Raw genomic sequence first — 14,668 nt, 5'->3', positions numbered from 1 at the left:
AATTAAGAAATGGTCTAGGATAAGAAACAATATAAGTTTCTACTTGCACATTCTTTAAATGCAACTCACCAAAAAGCTACATAGTACAGAGTGGGATACTCTAGATAGAAAAGTAAGTGAATATTGTTTGAAAAATGTAGAGAAAAAACCAAAGTTCTAAAAAGAAACAACTATCCCTCAAGGGGGATAACAGCAAGAAGGAAAATTACACATTTGCACAAAGAATCCACAACCTATCAATCACATCGTTCACAGAAGAGGAGAATGAACTTCTTGGGAAAGCAAACAAATTCAGAATAGAAAATAACATGGACAATCACAACACTCAAAACCTAGCAGCGCATCTAGACAAGCATCAAGAAATCAGTGGAGCAGCAAATGTGCAGAAATCATCATTAGCAATAAGAAAGATAAGAGCCCCAGTGTTTCAAAAGAACTAAAACTACTAAGAACCATTAAAGAGAAAGCTAAGAACAATAACCTCAACATAACAAAATCTGACAAAGGAAGTTCAATAAAGCCAGAAGAAAGGGTCAGTAATTTTAAAGAATTTTACGTCCTTTACGATCGAGTGGCCCAACACTGTATGCGGAACCCTTTAGCATAAATGAGGTAGATACTGGACAAGTATGGATATCAATGAAATCAGCTTATCATTACAACAATTGAGGAATGGTAAGGCTCCAGGTTTTATAAAATAGCATCTGCACCATACAAACAATTAATGTATCGTTTTCAAATAAAGTTTATGAAGCAGGTACAGCTCCTGTATCATTCGAAAAGTCAATAGTTTTTCCATTGCACAAGAAATAAGACACGAGAGAGATTCCAAGAACTATAGAGATATATTATCATTTAGTAACTCAATTTATAACATTTTTGTTGGATGTTTATTAAACAGACTGGAAAAATGGGTAAGCATACAAACATCATTGGGGAAAATCAAGTGAACAGTCCTGTACAGTAGTATTTTTAGTGATAAGAACCGGTAAAATACTGTAACTTGCTTGTTCAGTAGTCCAGTATTAATAAAGGTTATCCAACACAGAGTTAGTACAAAATCCAAAAACAAACGTCACATTCGAAAACTTGGTAAGCACAGCAAGCAAAATCCAACAATATTGAAAATCACAAGAACTTTATGTAAGTAATATACTTTAGAAAATTATGAAATTGAGTAGAGAGAAAGCCCACACTTCATGAACTGGCACCTCAGGCCTGCCAACCTCCGATTGAATCAGTACTCCAACACATCAATAGTTTCCCTCGCACTGAGTCCCACTATTGCAGGGCAACAACTCTGATTCTGGAGCTGTACCTGCTTCATAAACTTCATTTCAAAAACGACACATTAATTGTTTGTATGGTGCAGATGCTCTATGTTGTTCCATTCGCGTGTTGTGCGGTGCTCCTTTTCTTGAGCACTGTAAGCCTCTTTTTCGGCATTGTAAAATTATGACTGTTTTTAATGTGTACATTTTCCAATGTCTGTTAGCCATAAAAAAGGATGAATTGAATTTGGCCAGAAATGAGGATATACATAATTATAATACTAGACACCGTGCGGATCTGCATGTCTATAGAAATAGACTACACAAGATTTCATCTTGTTTCCCTGTTTCAGGTGTGAAATTCTATATTTTGAAATGAGTGGCTGTGAGGGTTACATTGTTGAACATAGTGGGGAGTGACTTCAGGGATGTAATTTGCTGTTCTATGGGATGTACTTTACTTGTTTGTTGATGCTATTTGATAGCTAATACTTTATTACTTTGTAGCATTGATTAAATTAAACATAATATATTATATTATATTGGTAATAGAAGTGGACATATTATACGATTAATATACGTTGGACATAGTGAAAATAGTCATCACAAAAAGACAATTAGACACTGGACTTTTTAAAAGCTGACATTGTATATTGTATTTTATTTATAATGAATGTTGTATGTGACCTGGCTTATGTACTGATGTACTTTGGCTTAAATAAAATCATTGAATCACTGAATCATCATTGAAACTCGACCTAGCTCCGCAGTGCAGGATGGTTGCTTGGCTGTCTCAGACTATGCGCTAATGCCGCGGCATTAACCAAGTTATACACAGCGTTTTTAGCGCGCACTAATGGAAATACCATTGCCCAGATAACGCCGCGGCATTAGCGCTCGTATAACATGGGCCTAAGACAGCAATAATAGCAGCGTTGGTGGTAGTGCAAAAGGCCGCAGTGGCCCTTCCACCCAGACATCTTGGCTCCGCCTTGGCTCAGCGCAGACAGAAGATCAGTTCGGTCGGTAAATTAGAAACCACAGACCAAGCGGCGGTATGGTCTAATACTCTCATTCGCGTTCATCGCCAGTTTTAATGTACGATATAGTGATGTGTTAGGCTACCGCTTACCCTTACCTATTAATTCATGTTTCATTATTTTGTGTTTTATAAGTTTTTTCTTCAATGGAAGAACTAAATTGAAGCCTATTCGACAACTGAGGATTCGTTCAAACATTCAGCAGATGATTCTGCATGAATACGTAATCGCATCAAATCCGGACTACCGTCCAGAAGCCTGGATATACGCCTAATGATATTTACACTGATCTCCAATAATGATTCACATAAGGAGAATACATTGGCACATTGTAATGAAGACACGAAAAAACCATATTGTACTAGATCTGGGAGAGTAGTAAATCCTCCAAAGAAAATAGATTTGTAAGATTTTGTGATTTTCAAATGTTGAAATATTTTGTTTTGTTCATTTGTTGTATTATTGTATTCTTAAAATTGTATTGTATTCTTACTGAAGATGTACTAATCATTCCGATTTATGATTTTTCATTCCACTGTATTGAAAGGGAGATGATGTGTAGTGTGTAGTGTACTTGGACGATGAAATACAGAAGGCGTTGTGACAGTGTGTGTTGGACTTAGACTGATGATGATGATGGTGATGATAATATGTGTGTGTTCTGGTGAATTTGGTTTTGAGTTGAAATGTAAAATAAACGAATAATGTTTCTTTACTGGTGACTTTTATTTAGTATTATTAATAAGAAATTATTAATAATACATTCAATTCATCCAATGTATTTCTATTCTAGACCAAATTTACCTTGCATTAAAGTTTAATTGAGATTGAAGAATTATAGTTATTTATTTTGTTATTCGTTCTGCAATATATTTCTAATATGCGTATTATGATTTATGCAGAGTATGAAATGCAAGTAACATTCTATAGCCTACGCATAACATTATATAAGTTACCTTCTGGATTTATGAGGAAATACAAATTTTTACAGAGAGCAAGTTGGCTTTTCGAAACGGGGCGTAGTAGCAGTCCACTTTTGAATTAAATTTCGAAAAACTAGAATATGACCGCAAAATAAAATAAAGAGAAAATAGAGTAAAATTTTAGCTAGTTTGAATTATTATGGAATGTTAAGAAAAAGTCTAGAACTTAGCTAAATCCGGAGCTCGAGAACCGGACCTAAGACTTATTCTAGAACAAGAGATCGAAGAAGAAAGAGTTGTATTCAGGCCGAATCGACAGACACATGATCCATTTTCTAAATAACAATGATAATTCTTAAAGATTGAAAAAATCTCGGATAGTGGACGAGAACTTTACCTGGCTTTCCTGGATTTTAAAGCTGTGTTCGACTCAGTGCCAAAGAAAGCCCTACAGTCGAAGCAGGTCCCAAATAAATGTATTAACGTTATTAAGAGTGCCCACAATCAGCCCCAACAGGAATTACTAGACTGAATGGAGTAGTATCCGATCAATTTTACAATACGAAAGTAATAAAACATGGATACACTTTGAGTCTATTATTAATAATGATTTTTATGGATGAGGCCCATCAAATTTGTAAAAGACGGACTCAAAGAGCAACAGTGGCATGCATACTGGAGACTGCATCATGGCTCAGGCCCTACTCTATACTCATAGAAGACACCAAAGAGAAACTCTAAAGTAGGTACCATAATAGAATGGAAGGAGGAACTGAAGAGGAAAGGCGTGACACTGAATGTGAATAAGAGAAAGGTTATGTTGGGAAGACTGAGACGCAAGAGTTAGAAATCTGGTGAAAGAAATGAATTAAGTAAGAGAGTATGAAGATGGGGCACGCGGGAAGAGCAAGGGAGGAAAGACAAATGAAACGGGTATCAGAAGCCAAACCTGAAGGGAGAAGACCCAGAGGCTGACCTGAGGTGGAATATATGGAGAGACTGGGATTGGCAAGAGGGAAGAGATGGTAGGAAATGAGGAATATGTGGGAGGATAGTGGGGTGTGGAGAGGATGGACCGAGGCTTGAAAACCACCCGACGCTGAGAGGCAGAAGGTTTAGGAAAAGAAGAATAACATTGATATCTGAAATGTGAGACAGAGAAATTGCAATGCTCGTATTCAGTCTATTAAAAGATGATATCTGCTTTTGTCGGTACTAAATTTTTTGAGGTTAGGTTTTTTATCTCAGATTTTCTGTTGTTTATTTTTTTCTTCGCTGCTCTATTTGAGGTTAAATTATTTTTCTATCATTATAATTTGTAATTTTCCAGTGGCTCATTTATGGTTTTTGGTTGTTTATTATATTGGAAGTCTCTTGCTGATGACAAAACATGCATGTAACATGTGTGCGCATGTTTATCATGCATGTTCTACCGTTAGTGGCCAGACTAAAAAAAAGTTTTTAAAATGAAATTTGTTGTCAATGTGATTGTACATTGAACTGAAATTGTTCAGTCATGAGAAAAAGGTTGGCTACCACAACACTGCTATGGTATTTTTCAACATTTTTCTTGTGACTAACCCATATAATATATATATTATATTTCTACCGTATAAGTATGATTGTTTCTGCCCTCAACTACGTTCCGGGCAGAAACAATCATACTGATGCGTTACAGAACATGTGTCATGAAATTCTATTTCTAAGATTGAATAGATAGATGTGTTATTGACTAGTATACTGCCTGATCCAGTAGTTGGTCAAGTTGAGGTAGAAGTCGGGTCCCTCGGGCTCGTAGTCCATGTAGTCGGGGCGAGGGCGGGCAGGCTCAATCTGTGTGCCCTCGTGCCACTCGTTGAAGGAGGTGATAGCAAGCAGGGGCGGCCGTGCGGCCAGAGCCGCTCGCCAGGCCACCTCGTAGTAGTTGCCGTGACGACGATGGCGGCTGCTGGCCGCGTTCCACGCTCGCACACGCGTGTCCACGTAGCCGGGACCGACCGACGGCACGAACAGCAACCGGTTGTCCAGCGCGTAGCGCGCAAGCAGCGACCAGTTCTTCCACGACGAGCCGTACGAGAAGCCGTTGCTCGCGAAGTACGTGTAGAAACCTGCATCAAATTCACAAAAAAACGCATTCTTAAAAAGTGTTATTCTTGATCAAAATAGCAAAAATGAATCAACTAGCAAAGCTTCTACTTTCAAAGTGAATTTTTAATTTTTTATGAACAGAGAAGTAATTGGATAGAAAGTACTGACCATCAAAATGTGACTTCTTAATCTCCGAGCAATGTTGTGAGTCGACCAGTAAGCCGAAAAATACTCCGTCATACTTGGTATCTCGAACACTCAGCTGACCATTCACACTGAATAGTTCACGCCAGGCGCTTGAATCGATTCTATAAGAATCGTAGATGTAGAAAACCTGAAACAATTCAAGTTAAAAACATTGAAATAATAGGTTTAATTAATGCATCAAATAATCGTGTAAACGTTGGAGATATTTTGTAGATGATGGTTTCTTGATTCATTCCAATACAATATTTTGTAACGTGGAATTAAAAATATAAATTGGGCAAAGGTTGAAATGTCACACCAGAAATTTATTGATCAATGTCAGAAGCTAAAAGTTGAAGAGAATTGATGAAATTTTCAGAGCCAATATTGTACAAACATTCAAAACAATATTTTATAAAACCATTCTACAAACGAGAGGCAATATTTATACAGTATTTATTTTGGAGGTGTGAATAAATTAAATATTGCATTTATTTAGCTAACGAATACAAAGGGTTGGTGAAAATTATGGAAACGGGGCCTGTTTCATAAAACCCCTGTAATACAGGGCCTGTATTACAGGACTTATAAATTCAAATTCACAATCCTGTAAAATTATGTTCATAAAATAATTCTTGTGAAATCACTTGTAATATTCATCTGTATTACAGTTCCTTTATAAATTAATGTTTTCATTGTAGTAGCTGGACTGAAACACTGTGACCTAACGAATCACATTGAACGTGCCAGCGAGCCTACTATAAGAACAAAGTGCTAATCAGGTTGTTTTGGTGGAAAACCCACATTATCAAATTTCTGACGATGGACAGATTGTATTCATGCAGGAAAATAACTTTGTTGATGATAAATAGTTGAGAAATTATAATAACTACTCAACTTACATAACTTATTATAACAGTTATGTAAGTAGTCATGTTTCAGAAAAAGTTAACCTTCATCCGCTCGCGCGGGCGGCAAATTGGACGCCTTTTTAGAATGTTTGTTATATTTCCTAACCTGGCAATGAGTGAGTGGTGAGAGTGCCAAGTATTCCTCCCCCACTATCTTCCCTAACTTTTTCAGCCCTTATCCAGCTCAGTTGGTGACTCGCTTGAGCATAGCAGTGATTTTTAACTCCACAAGGCGCGAGCGGATGAAGGTTAATTATCAAATGTTAATAATTAAATTAACGACATTAATTCAATATGTTAAAGAATAATAAGTATCTTTGAATACTGAATAAAAAAGAAGAAAAAAGACCATTGTTTTTGAAAACAAGATTCTTCGAAAAATGTTTGGCCCAACACTAAAACACTCCAACACGTTCTTTTAGAGAACGGAGTTTGGAGAATCAAGCACAACTATGAAATACGCCAAATATTCAATGAAGCAGACATAGTGGGTGAGATTAAAAGCAGAAGGTTACGGTGGACGGAACACATTCTGAGGAAAGAAGAAAGCACTCTGACAAACAGTGTACTGAGGAATAATCCTATAGAAGGAGACCAGCTGGAAGGCCAAAAACTAGATGGTGGGACCAGGTCCGGGGAGATATGAGGAGGATGGGCCTAAAAGAGGAGGACGCGGGTGACCGAAACTTTTGGAGAGGCTTAGTTGATGAGGCTAAGTACCGACTGGGCAACGAGTGGCCACCGCAGTAAGTAAGTAATTCAATATGTTATATTTGTTTATTAAAAAAATAAACCATTATGGACGGACATTTTCTGAATATTTCCAATAACGCTTTACTGATTAAAGCTTAATCCAAACCGTTCATTGTATTTTATTCGTAAGTTTCCTGCATCATATTGTATGAAATTCTGTCCTTGAAAATTCTTGGCCTACGAGTAATAAGATAGTCATCTTCACCAGAACTAGAACTACTACCTTCATCCATTTCAACAAGTTGCCTTTATACACTTGTAGATTTTAACTACACTTGTAAAAGTTTTATGATTATCTAATCAATGATAACATATTCAACAACTTACAGGTCCAGTAATACAGGAAGTTTCTTTTTATGAAACACAACAATGATTTGTTGTGTATTATTTGTAGTGAAAGTTCTGTATTATTTACTTCTAATACAAGAAAATGTCTTGTAAATTGTTTTACAGGGAAAATTGTTTATGAAACACAAACTTTTAATTTTTACCTGTAATACAGGAGCTTTTCCTGTATTACAGGACTTGTAACTTTTATTAAATAGACCCCAGCTTGATATTTCTGTTACAAGTCTGATTGGAGATTTCATTTCAATGTAAAAACTACTAAAATGTGGACCAAAAATAGGACTTCAAAAATGTGGACCAAAATTTTTAAAAGGGTTTCCAATGAAATCTATTTTAAATTAAACTTGTATGGTAGGCGCACACAGATCGTCATCGGACGGAAAGCACGCATCGTACGGATCGGATGATTAGATTTGATGCATTGTTTTCAATTGAAGTGCGCATACCTATACGGATGCGGATAGGTATGCGCACTACAATTGAAAATAATGCATCAAATCGAATAATCCGATCCGTCCGATGCGTGCCGTCCGTCCGATGATGATCTGTCTGCGTCTACCTAGGTGCATTTTCGTTTCTGCGTAAATTTCCGCAGTCGACGACGACAAGCATTGTTGACATTCAAATTGTCCAAATTTCAAGTGTGCTAAAACAGCTGATCAAATAACTTTTCATTATTTGTGTTTATTATTCAAGAATCAAACATTTCTAATAATATCAACATATTGCCATTTAGAAGTAAAAAAAAAAGGATAAACTCAACCTCTCCCATTAAAACATAATTGAACATAATCTTTTAGGTTATTTAGACAAATTGAAATCTACCCGATCTGAGATCCTCACCCTGTCGTGGTCGACGACGGCATTTACGCACAAAGGAAAACCAAGCTTAAGAGATAATAACTTGTAAGAGCTGTTTCAATAGTTTTCACCAACTCTGTATAACGTGATGCGTAAATTCAAATGAAATGAAAAATGTTCAACCAAACAGGCATGTACTGCAAATATATATCTTGTTTAAACATTTGATTTGTAGCCTATTTTATATGTATATTTTACAGTAAAATAATCCTAATATTATTAATTTATTTAAAATATGGGAGCATAAGGGGGCTCCCCGATGAAACAATTACAATTATTGCATTTGTAAATTTACAAACTCGTAAAGCTGCGTTTAGACCAAAGTTATTAAAAAAATGTTAATAACTTAATCCTAATATATTCTATTAGATTGAACGGAACTTGACAAACACATACTGTATTATGTTCATCATATGTATGATAAGTTATGTTCAATCTAATAGAATCTATAAGGATTAAGTTATTAACATTTTGTTAAAAACTTTGGTGTAAATGCAGCTTAAAACAACAACAAAAAATCAACTAGAAAACTGGATATTAAAATTAACAATCTATTTTTGTTAATACCAAATCTAAACAACTCATTTTGACAATTGAGAATGCATGATTGGCCGAAAACGGTCGGGTATTGAAAAAAAATTAATGCTATATATTTTAATCAATTAACAATAAATTAATGTTCATGTGAATTATGCTTACGGAGGGGTCACATAGGAACTGTATATCATAAAATGGGTAAGGTAATAAATTACTAAATGAAGTAAAGGATCTCCATATCATGAAATGGGTAAGGTACTAAATTACTAAATGAAGTAAAGGATCTCCATATCATGAAATGGGTAAGGTACTAAATGAAGTAAAGGATCTCCATATCATGAAATGGGTAAGGTACTAAATTACTAAATTAAGTAAAGGATCTCCATATCATGAAATGGGTAAGGTACTAAATTACTAAATGAAGTACTGTATAGTGAGCTCCATGTTATAATGGAAGTATTTGATGTTTTCGTTGTCCATCATTCTACAAAGCAGATAGCACTATCCTTTTCTAGGTCCATAACGTTGCCATATCGGCTTTCAACAGTGTAAAAATATAATTAACATAGTATACAATCTCAATTATGAAAATATTTATTATTTAATCATTGAAAAATATAGTCTCTTGACGAAAAAAACATAATTTATTATTTTGAACATGAATGAACAGTTAATATTGCATCCGATCTAGCATCTGTGGCTGTCCACCTATTGAACAAGTTAAACAGTATAGGTATCTGGGTGTTGTATTCGATCATAAGCTTAGCTGGGAGGCTCATGCGCAGTACCTTAGGCAGCGGCTGCGAAAGCTGAACTATGCATTTGGTCAGCTAGGGCAAGTCCTGGGTGCCGGTCACCGTAGAAACGTTTATCATGCTTATGTTCAGTCCCTGCTCGAATATGGCATCTAGGCGTGAGGGGGTGCCTCATCCAATGTTTTGCAGCCCCTTGCAGTTTCACAAAGATCACTCATTAAAACGCTTCTTTTGAAAAATAACAGATACCCTACTCATATGTTGTTCCTGGAATTTCCAGTTTTGAATATTAAACACCTCTTCATTAAAAACCTTTTATTCTTTATAAAAAAAACCAATTCCCCATTTACAGAAATTCAGCATAATTATCCAACCAAAAATAGATTAAATATTAACATCCAAATCCCTCGTCTCGAAAACTCAATGCAATTATCTAACTCTTTCCATTTGGCCCATTGGCTTTATCGTAATGCTCCTCCAAAAATTCTATCAATTGGTGAGGGGTGTAGCATCACCATCTATAAGCATGGAGTGAGCAGGTGGCTTCTCAGTATTGGCCCGGTGGCTGCAGAGGCTCTGTTGCGGTCTCCTTATGTCTAGCTGTAATAGCCCGTCCTAATATTCCATCCTTACCTATTGGGTTTGTTCAGTTTTTTTCTTCCCCTTCAACCACCGATACTGTACTTTTTGTTTATATTTTGATTGTATGATACCTTAAATAGCCGCAAATTAAATTTATTTAATTTTTTTTTAGTTCAAGTCACTTGTTAAACTATTATTTTTGCTTATAATTTTCAATTTCTTATTTTATTATTAATTTTCTTAGTAACTAGATTTTATAGGTTATAGTATCTAGTGTCAATAAAGTAATGTTATTATTTTTCTTATCGATTGTCAGAAGACTCCTCCATGCACACGGACTTATCGTCCAAGCACGGAGTTATTCATTTACTTTTTACTTGTTTTTCATTTATTAATGTTACAATCTAATATATTGTGTTTACTTTGTTTTTACATACTATGTAATGTATAAAGTTTTTTAATAAATTGAAATTGAATTAATATAACGGTACCATCTATCCTCTATACAAGGCAGTGGCAAGGCAAAGAGTCGGCAACACAATTCACCTATTTTTCTCCACTGTCATTATAACATGAACCTCACTTTAGTATGTATGAATTATCTAAGAATTAGATAAAATCGACTCACAGGTAAGAGCTTTTCCCTCAACGACATACGATGAAGCGCAGAATGATTTGCATACTTGTTAAGGAAGTACTTGAGGTGAGTGAGCTGATTGATAGCGTTGCGCCCCTCATAGGGCTCCAAATGGGGCGCCACGTGCAGGTTATGGCGGGCTGCCGCATCCAGCAAAACCATAAAGAAGTCATCTGACGTGTCTTTCTCATTCGGAGGATACCACGAGACGACTAGAACGCCTGGCAACATTTCAATTCATCATAATTTAATCACATGTGACAAAATAAGAATAACAATACAATATAACATTATTTGATTAGCTAATAAAGTATTTTTAAAGAGCTACTTAAACTGTTCAATTATTAAAGAAATCACTAGAACCCCCTTTATCCTATTTTATTTAAACACTTCTAGTTTCAGCACTCATGTCATTTTCTCGATTTTGACAATTTTTCGATTTATCTATTGTAGGAATCTTTTATTTAAAGTTGAACAGTATTTCAATCACTAAAATTATAGGGAAAAATATCATATCACTCAATCAAAAAGAACTGTATTATAAATTATAGAAATGAATAGTAAACCTAATGGACTAGCTTACAAGACTAACTATCCAGGCGACTTGATTGCACGTTCTCCCATTGGGTGAGTCTATTTCGCTCGTATATTTCACCAGATATTTTTTTTAACTCATTAACGAGCAAAAAAATTGGGTCAAGTTACTTGGGGTATAATCACATTGGATGCATATATTCTATGTGCCAATGCACGCTTTTTTCATAAATAACGAAGCGCGCAGATGAAAAACAAAATCTGAGAGCAATGAGCACGTGCATTTGCTAGTTGCGTTCAGTGTGAGCAGCTACACCCTTAAATTTGACGCAACCAATCTGGCATTACTGGTACACTCACATGAAACAGTCGATCCAGATCTCTGGTCCATGACAAAAAGTATAAAATATATACGGTAAGTGAAGAAGTTTTCAAGTTATTGAAAAAACTATTCGTTTAGCACCAACCTAAATCAATCGAGATAAAAATCGAATAGTCAAACCAAATAATTTTTCACATTTTTTTAAATGTTTTCTTACCTATTCCAGCATCATGAATCTGTTTCAAATGTTTGTCAATAATGTTTGGATCTCTAGAGCTGTAGCAGCCCAGAGCTGGGTAAAAATTAGAGCCTATATCTTCTGGTGGCTTATGTCTTCCAGTTGGATAAATTTTAAAATCTTCTTTTTTCCAATTAGGTAAATACTCGTGATTCCAGTGTAACCATTCTCCATCGTGTTCCGGATTTCCATACCAAGGATAATAAAACACATGAACATTGTAGTTTGGTTTAATAGACGGCCTCACAAAGGCTAATTTTGCAAGATTTGAATTTTTTACTCTCTTAGATAATCGATTCACTTTATCACTGATCCATCTCTGTTTCAGCTCAGATTCACTAGGTATTTTGGGGACTAAAATGCTTTCGGCTGCATCATCGTTCAGCTTATTAGCTCCTTGGAAACCCGACACTTTACGAATTTCTTTCTTTTCTTGATGCGAATTATTTGCTTCATGATTGTTCTTCAATGTAAAAATTACCAGAAATGTTAGGACTATGAATACTGCTGCAACTATGCCATATCTTTGGATCCATACTGTACATAATTTTAGAGGGAACATTTCCACGATTAATTTGGTTTACTAATACATCCATTGATTTGAATTAGATAAATTATTATGAGCTTACAAGAATCTATAATCAGCTCAATAAAGTATAGAATCTAATCATTGCAAAGTCTTATAAAAACACTGAATAACAAAATATATTTATTCATTCAAAGATATACTCAATAGTAAAATTGGAAGATAACAATAGTTCACAATAGAAGATCACTAGCTAGTTCACAATATTTTGAAAATTCAACACCACCTTTGGGTAATAATAAACGTTGTAGAATCAACACTTGACTGAATACTGAATATAGGTTTAAGTTTTAGGTACAGACACAAGTTTGAAACTCAAAAAATTGAAAGTTCCAAAATGACTTTGGAAAGTTTTTAAACAATTTTTAGAACACAAAAAAAACTTAGTGAATAGGTTTAAATTTATCAAAACATCCTAATATTAGGATAGTGAATGAACAAGCGACGACATGTTACAAAGCACGACGAGTCGACGACGAGTCAGCCGATGCAGAAGCACATTGTACAGATGGCAGATGCAGATGCAGATGATGCAGAAAATCCGTTGCTCTCACAAAATCCAAATTATGACTTCCTTCAGCGCTCCAATAGGCGTTTTGTCAACTAAATTTTTTTTATTCTTGAATTGTACGGAGCGCGCTATATCAGTAAAAAATACTGATATTATTATTGTAACTCAGGAACAACACAAATGATTTTGTAATAGCCTAATATTATTCAAAATAATTGAAAGATTTTATAACTTTTATTAACAATTTTTGTCATTATCGTTGACAAAACTAAAAACTGTCAATTGTTTGGATTTTTAGCCTCTTGTTGCTGTGCTGTTGCCACTGCCTTTTAAAACCGAAACTATGAATTTCATTAGCGTCTAGCTGAAGCACTCGTTTCAAATTTTGAATTACTGGAACAGAAAGTAGCCGATTTCTAGTTGTTTGATAAGTAAGAGAAATATTATTTTTCCAAGCGACTACACATCTGTCAAGGCCTGTACACCGGGGCTGTAGTCAGGTTCACGGTATAATGGCAGTGTTTAATTATAGTAGGGTCCACATTATAATGGCAGTGTTTAATTAGCAATAATTTTGCTATATCCTTCTCTATCAGTGCAGCACTATCTCTTTCTTGCTTTGCTATGTTGTCAGACCGTCTTTCAACAATGTACAATTAATAATTATTAACAAAATTTTATTCCATCTTCATTTTGAAAATTTATTATGAAATTATTGAAAAATAAAAATCCTCTCTTAAAAAAATATATTTGATTATTTAAAAAAAATGAACAATTAATATTACATTGATAAACCTGTATCAGCTACTGTCTATAGAAGTCATTGATAAGACAGAGGATCAGCAATGTTTTCTCCTATCTCTCTTCACTGCCATTATAACGTGAACCTCACTATAGCAATACTGTATCATTGCATAAAAATGGTACCAATTGCATAAAAATACCATAGCATAATGGTATTTGACCAAGCAAAGTGAAGTCTAAAGGTGCATACAGATATACGCGCCGCGAACATGAGCAATTCACTTTTAATCAGCTGACTATATCTGTATTTTTACAGAAACGGTAAGATACAGATATAAAAAACTTGGCATCAGCTGATTAAAAGTGAATTACTCATGTTCGCGGCGCGTAAATCTGTACGCACCTTTAGATTCAAGTAGAAGGTTTTGCATTTCTCTCTATGTTAATATTTATGTTCCACATTTACAGCAAAACGCAGCAATAGATTTTCATGAGATTTAACCTTTTTGTATGTTCCTTTTTTAATTTCGCGTCGACGTATATACAAGGTTTTTGGAAATTTTGCATTTTAAGGTTAATATAAAAGAAAAAGGAGCCTCCTTATCCATACGCCAATATTAGAGTAAAAATCAGACTATAGAATTATTCATCATAAATCAGCTGTTGAGTGGATTATAAATTGCATGCAATTTAATATCTCAATGTAACTTATTGAAAACACAGCTGTTGTGTAGACTATTAATTGCATGCAATTGATAACTTGAAGTAGTATAGTATTTTCTCCCGACTTTTCTCTGCTTTCAACTCAGTAAGCTTTTGATGATAGCAGCATAGCTGTTCA

At 35.0% G+C, this 14,668-nt stretch overlaps 1 protein-coding gene across 1 annotated transcript; it reads right to left on the bottom strand.

Moving 5' to 3' along the window:
* Nucleotides 1–1,887: 1,887 nt before the first annotated feature.
* On the bottom strand, nucleotides 1,888–13,287 carry LOC111060037 (glycoprotein endo-alpha-1,2-mannosidase). Its single transcript, XM_022347673.2, has 4 exons — nucleotides 11,966–13,287; nucleotides 10,884–11,113; nucleotides 5,491–5,656; nucleotides 1,888–5,342 (listed from the first exon to the last, which is right to left on the bottom strand). Exons 1-4 carry the CDS (start codon nucleotides 12,546–12,548, stop codon nucleotides 4,960–4,962), a joined length of 1,362 nt encoding a protein of 453 aa, XP_022203365.2. The 5' UTR covers nucleotides 12,549–13,287; the 3' UTR covers nucleotides 1,888–4,959.
* Between the last annotated feature and the right edge of the window lie 1,381 nt (nucleotides 13,288–14,668).

Source organism: Nilaparvata lugens, chromosome 7 (assembly GCF_014356525.2).
Source record: "Nilaparvata lugens isolate BPH chromosome 7, ASM1435652v1, whole genome shotgun sequence".
In the NCBI taxonomy this organism is placed as follows: domain Eukaryota; kingdom Metazoa; phylum Arthropoda; class Insecta; order Hemiptera; family Delphacidae; genus Nilaparvata; species Nilaparvata lugens.
This window is presented reverse-complemented; position numbering and strand designations above follow the sequence as displayed.